Below are 5,575 nucleotides of genomic sequence, written 5' to 3'. Positions count from 1 at the left end.
GTTAACTTCACCAATACCCTGTGACTGCAGTTCAATTACTCACTCTCTATACACACATTACCTTCCCCTCTTTTATATACCAACCTACCCTATATCTAGTAAGAACTAGAACATTCGCCAATATACAGGATAATTCTAGAAAGTAGAGAGCGTGAGAATCACATAATCTCGATGACGCAACAGTATGATAATGTTTTAGCTACACACCTTTATGTATGTTCGCGCCACTACCAGTTTGTTTGTTTGTTTTTTGTAGTTAAGCAAAAAGCTACACAATGGGCTATCTGTGCTCTGCCCACCACTGTTATCAAAACCCGGTTTTTGGCGTTGTAAGTCCGCAGACATCCCACTGTGCCACTGGGGAGCGCCAGTACCAGTAAAGCAAAATGAGACTAAAATCATGATCAGTCTTATTGAGATGTAATGTCGCACCGACTACCAATCAAAAATTCACGCTTGTTTGTTTCTTGTTAAGCACAATGGGCTGTCTGTGCTCCGCCCACCTAGGGTATCTAAATCTGATTTTCAGTGTAATAAATCCTCAGATTTACCTCTTGGCTATCAGGGAGCAAAATATGATGCTTCGATAGCTTAGGCGTTGTAAATGTTATACTTGAACGAATTTCTCTTTCTTGAATATTCATAATTATTTTTTGTTTATTTTGGTTCACCCACACTTGAATATTTAATTTTTTTTCCGTCTACATTAATTTTTATTTATTAAGGTACTTCGCAGTACAAAATATCTTCTACTTTTTTATAATGTGTGTGTGTGTATGATTTTTGTTTGTTAATCGCAAAGATGAAGTGGATATCTGTGATCTGCTCACCGCGAGTATCGAAACATTATTTTTTGCGTTATAAGCCCCACGGAGTAATCGTTGAGCTATCGTGGCTTTAGTACGACATTTGGTATTTCAATGTTATTTTATAACTGTTTTACACGTATTTTTCTTTCTATTCTGTACATTTTAATTGTATATAAATAACCAGCAACACATTAATTTTGTTATTACGGTGTTTATTTTCGGTTTTATAAATACCTTTTTATACTTTAAACTGTGTTTCATATGCTATCTCCCAATATTTTAGAAAATTCTTGCTGGTTGAAGGTTACTTAAGCTGTTACTTGAAAGTGGGAATTTATTTATTTGTTTGTCGTTCAGAATTGACGGAAAACGAACATCACTGACCCTCTCCATACGAGAGCGGCGAAAAGAAACTTACTTGGAGTTTGGGTAGGTAATAAGACAGACAAACAGAAAGTGATACGTAAAGAGATGGGTGAAGACGACTCAAAAACGTCTTCAAGTCTGAACATGAACCAACATTTCTTGCACAAGTTTCAACACAGCCAGTCAGTTCGCCAACAGGTAGGTCTGTCTGAGTCATAAACATGTATTAAGTGGGAGTAATGCGAGAGTTACATCTGTTATCATATGATCCTAGTTGACAGTTAAAAGTTTTGAGTAAAAATGTAGTCCATACAAAGTTAATTAGTTTATTCTAAGGCACGTGTGAGTTATTTTCTAACCAGGGGTGGGATTTTTATTATTCTTCCTTCTCAAATTAATAATGATAATAATGTTGATTAGACTAATTAGCGATTGGTGTATGACTTTTTGTGTAGTAACGTGACAAGTGTTTGCCATCATTGAATGGTTCGCGATGAACATTACAGTTGCCTATTAACCCCGTTAACTGGTGATTTTACTTGTGTGAGTGTGCCTGTTTGTCTTCTAGGATACGCCATGACACGTGAAAAAGGTGTTAAAATTTGTTATTGGATTTTGCTATATTTACTATTTGTCCAATCTAGAATGCGATTGTATGTAAATAATATAATTTGCTAAGCCTGGGGTGTTAATCCAACATAATTTAATATAATTTTTATGTTCTTTAATGTGTGTTTAATGTTCGGCCTGTTTCACCATAAAAAGTTTCATGACATGATTTACAAGGAAGTTTATATATATTAGGTCGTCAAGAAATTAATGTCACGTTTTGGAATACTTTCATTAACCACCACCCCCAAACACGTACATCACGTATAATAGTTAAACGAACCGCCTAAACATCACGTTAGTTTAGCCTATATAATGTGTATTAACATAAAGTGACTCGACCTTAATGGCTTTTTGTACATTAAACATTCTAGTACACAGGCATACTAATGATTGTACCTTGTTTTTATTAATGTAGGAATTTTCAAAACTGTAGTCCAGAAAACCACTGAACTCCTTTTGTTCCTTTGTCTTTCTTTAGCTATAGTATCTACTTTGCCCAAGGTTATATTGATGCAATTTCGCATCTTGTGTAGAAACAGATCGATGACAGCAGTGTCCTTCACTGGCCGAGTAGATGATATCTCACTATGTTGTATAGGAATGACTATTCGCATGATAACGGGCGTCATTATGGGCAAATCTAACATTTCCTGTTTAATACGAAGTGTTCGATTCACATCAGTTTTATTTGGTCACCACAATGAATAGATCAATGGAGAAAACTGTTGATTGATTTATGGATCCTGTAGAAGGCGACTATCCAGTATACATGCACGTACCCACGCTGTATTTTTGCTTTGCAATATAATAAATATTGTGGTTCACTTTACATCATACTTCCAGTCTGTTTCGATGACGAGGAACCCACTTTGAGACTAATAATGGCTGGAGACGGCTTGAATGGGTAATGAAGAAAAACTTTAATATAAGTTTTTCTTCATTACCCATTTAAGCCGTCTCCAACCATTATTTCCAGTCTGTTTATTATCTTATCTTAAAGTCAGTGAAAAAGTTGAAGTCAAATTTTCTTAGCAACTTTCCTGATCGTTCCTTCTGTTATAAAGAGGACCTATCTGAAACTTGTGATAAAATCGATTTTATCTGATGATACCATACTCTATAGATGATGAATTATTCAGGTATTATATGAATACCAACTTTGCTGTTATACATGTAACCATGAAGTTATGCTAAATTCACCATGTTGTTATTCTTCTCGATTTCTAATGTTATTTTATTTTCGAGACAAAATACTCTGTAGCGTCTCATGTTGCTACCTTTTTTTGGAAATGTTCATGTTCAAGGCTTAATTTATAAATAAAAATAAGTGGGTCGGCAGTTTTTTATAATATTGCGCGTGCGCGTGATCTTTTATTTTATTTAATGGCCGTTTATTTTACAATGGAAGTTTCATAGGCTTTCTTACAAAGGGAAAAAAAAGTATTCCAGTGGGTCAATGGTAAGGTGACAGACTTACCACCCTAAAATAGAGGGTTTGATTTTCCAAGGTGAACAAATTTCATATAGCCTATCGCGTAGCTTTGCGCTGACACAAACAAACAATGAAGAAAGATTCTGGGTCGGTGACTTGGCACAACTACACTGAAATTAACAACTGAATAAATATTGAAGTTTATGACTTTCTCTATTTACTTATTTAGGTTATTTTTAAGTATAATTCAACCTACAAGAAATTTTATTTACTTTTTGTTTTCTGTAAAATACGATAAAATTTTCATCCCCAATAGAATAAAGAAGACGGTACACGACGCCAAGATGGTGGCAAACAGACCCGTAAAGTAGCTTTTCCGTCTAAGTTCAAACCTAGTATGGAAATTTATCGCCCTCCAGGTAATTACTTTCTGTATAATACTGTTAAACTTTGGTACTTATCATTACAATAGGTACTGCAATCACTTCATTCGATAAAATACTAACAAATATAACCTCAGTAAACAATATTTTGGTGTAAAGTCAAGTAACTGAAAATCATTTAAAGTAGTATCTTCAATTATGAGTTATCAGTAAATACCAAACTATTACTGATAGCTTTAATATAGTATAAAGAACAATTTTAAAACAATTATATATTTTTCTGCGGCTTTACCTATATAAACAACCTATTGATTGAATTATTCTGACGTTTTGTTGTTTTTGTTTTTTCCGAAATATATTATAAGAAAACTAAAGATTATACATCACGGAAAATCACCTGTATTTGTAATTGTAGTTTTTGAATTGCAAATATATTGTTACTAAAATAACACCATCATAGTCAATAATGATACTTTAATTTTCATTAAAAATATTAACTAACTATAGGTGTTCGTGTTGCTGGTGACATGACTAGTTTTATGAAGCAGATTCCAGCATCAGTAACCAATGGCCATTATATACAGAATGACATAATTAATACCACAAACATGGCGCCGCTTTCGGAGTCATTATCACAAAAAACAAATATTGGAAGCCCTAAAGTTCACTTTCAGTGTAGTCCCACAAAGTTCTCTGGCCATCGCTCTAGCACTCTCAAGCGGTCGAAGAGTTTCGGAGGAGCTGAGGTTATGGAGATGGCCGCTGCAGGATTTGATCGTGATGGCTATCCAATTGAATATCAAGGGCTTGTAAAAAAAGCTTTACAAGGTGAGGAACAAAGATTTATTATGATAAACACTTTAGTGTAGTACAAATTGATATTATTAAGGAATCTGTATAAAAAGAATGATACAACTTGTGTTATTTATATAGCAGATAAGGGAGACTACCTATATGTGTATGATTTATATAGTTCAGACATCTAAAATCTATATGACTGGTGTTAATTATATATAACATACTAACAGTTGTCATAAATGTTATCTTTCCATACCTTGTATTAAATATTAGAATTAAAAGAAATTGTGTTCCTGTACTTGTCATGGGAACCAGGTAAAGGTACTTCGTTATGACTTTATGAAATTCAACCCGATAGTTTATTATCCTTATGGTATATGTCAATGCAGGCAATTTCTGTCTCTACGCCTGCTTGACCATTTAAGCTGGCCTTGTGAGGTTACTGATCCTATTATCACGTGTAATAGACGTGTTACAAATATTGTTAGTTTGCTTGTGATTCACTGGAGAATTCTGTTACTTTTGGGTCGATTAAGTTTGGGAGTTCAACTTCAAAATGCTAAGCATAACTCGGCCTTATACTTCTGTGTATTTCTCTCGCACTCAAACCATCATCGCCTTTTCATTTCAGGACATTTTTATTATTCCAAGTCTTTTATTTTAACCTAGTAGAAATTCTTGGCTATAGAAAGACACAAACAAAGATTATTTGTGTTTGTCAAGTTTGTCCGACTCTTCCCTTCTCCGATATTTCTAACAATAACAGTCTAAGCGCATCCTTGTGATTAACATGCTGTGGGTTAAAGGGCCCAAAATTCGAGACTTGAGGCCAATGAAACATTCCTGACTTTAATTATGGGTGCATTATGAAGAATGTGACACTCGATCTCATTAATCGGTCCAAAGAGTCTTAGGTGGCGGATTCTCTCTCTGGTCAGTATATACATATATATACTTGAAAATTAAATTGAATACGAAAATGCTGATGTTGTTTTTTGTAGTTCGAATATTATGAACTAATTTTTTTTAGATATTAACGATGATGATGGAATTTAAGGAAATTTCGAAACGTCCGTATTAAAGATATTTTTTGGTATTACCGTGTTTTAATATTTATTATAAAACTTCATTTTCCACCTGATGAACTAACTATAACTATATAACTATAAATATGT

The 5,575-nt window shown here is 33.8% G+C and overlaps 1 protein-coding gene across 1 annotated transcript in view; it reads left to right on the top strand.

Moving 5' to 3' along the window:
- LOC106466134 (MIF4G domain-containing protein-like) overlaps window positions 1–5,575 on the top strand; it is a 30,807-nt gene that overhangs the window by 15,201 nt on the left and 10,031 nt on the right. The window contains exons 2-4 of the mRNA XM_013926373.2: window positions 1,167–1,373; window positions 3,536–3,638; window positions 4,110–4,430. Coding sequence (XP_013781827.1) covers window positions 1,281–1,373; window positions 3,536–3,638; window positions 4,110–4,430 — 517 coding nt within the window. The 5' untranslated portion in view covers window positions 1,167–1,280. The remainder of the gene's footprint in view (window positions 1–1,166; window positions 1,374–3,535; window positions 3,639–4,109; window positions 4,431–5,575) is intronic.

The sequence above is a fragment of the Limulus polyphemus genome, unplaced genomic scaffold, assembly GCF_000517525.1.
Source record: "Limulus polyphemus unplaced genomic scaffold, Limulus_polyphemus-2.1.2 Scaffold2163, whole genome shotgun sequence".
In the NCBI taxonomy this organism is placed as follows: domain Eukaryota; kingdom Metazoa; phylum Arthropoda; class Merostomata; order Xiphosura; family Limulidae; genus Limulus; species Limulus polyphemus.
The sequence above is the reverse complement of the archived record's forward strand: the minus strand, read 5'-3'. Positions and strand labels throughout refer to the sequence as shown.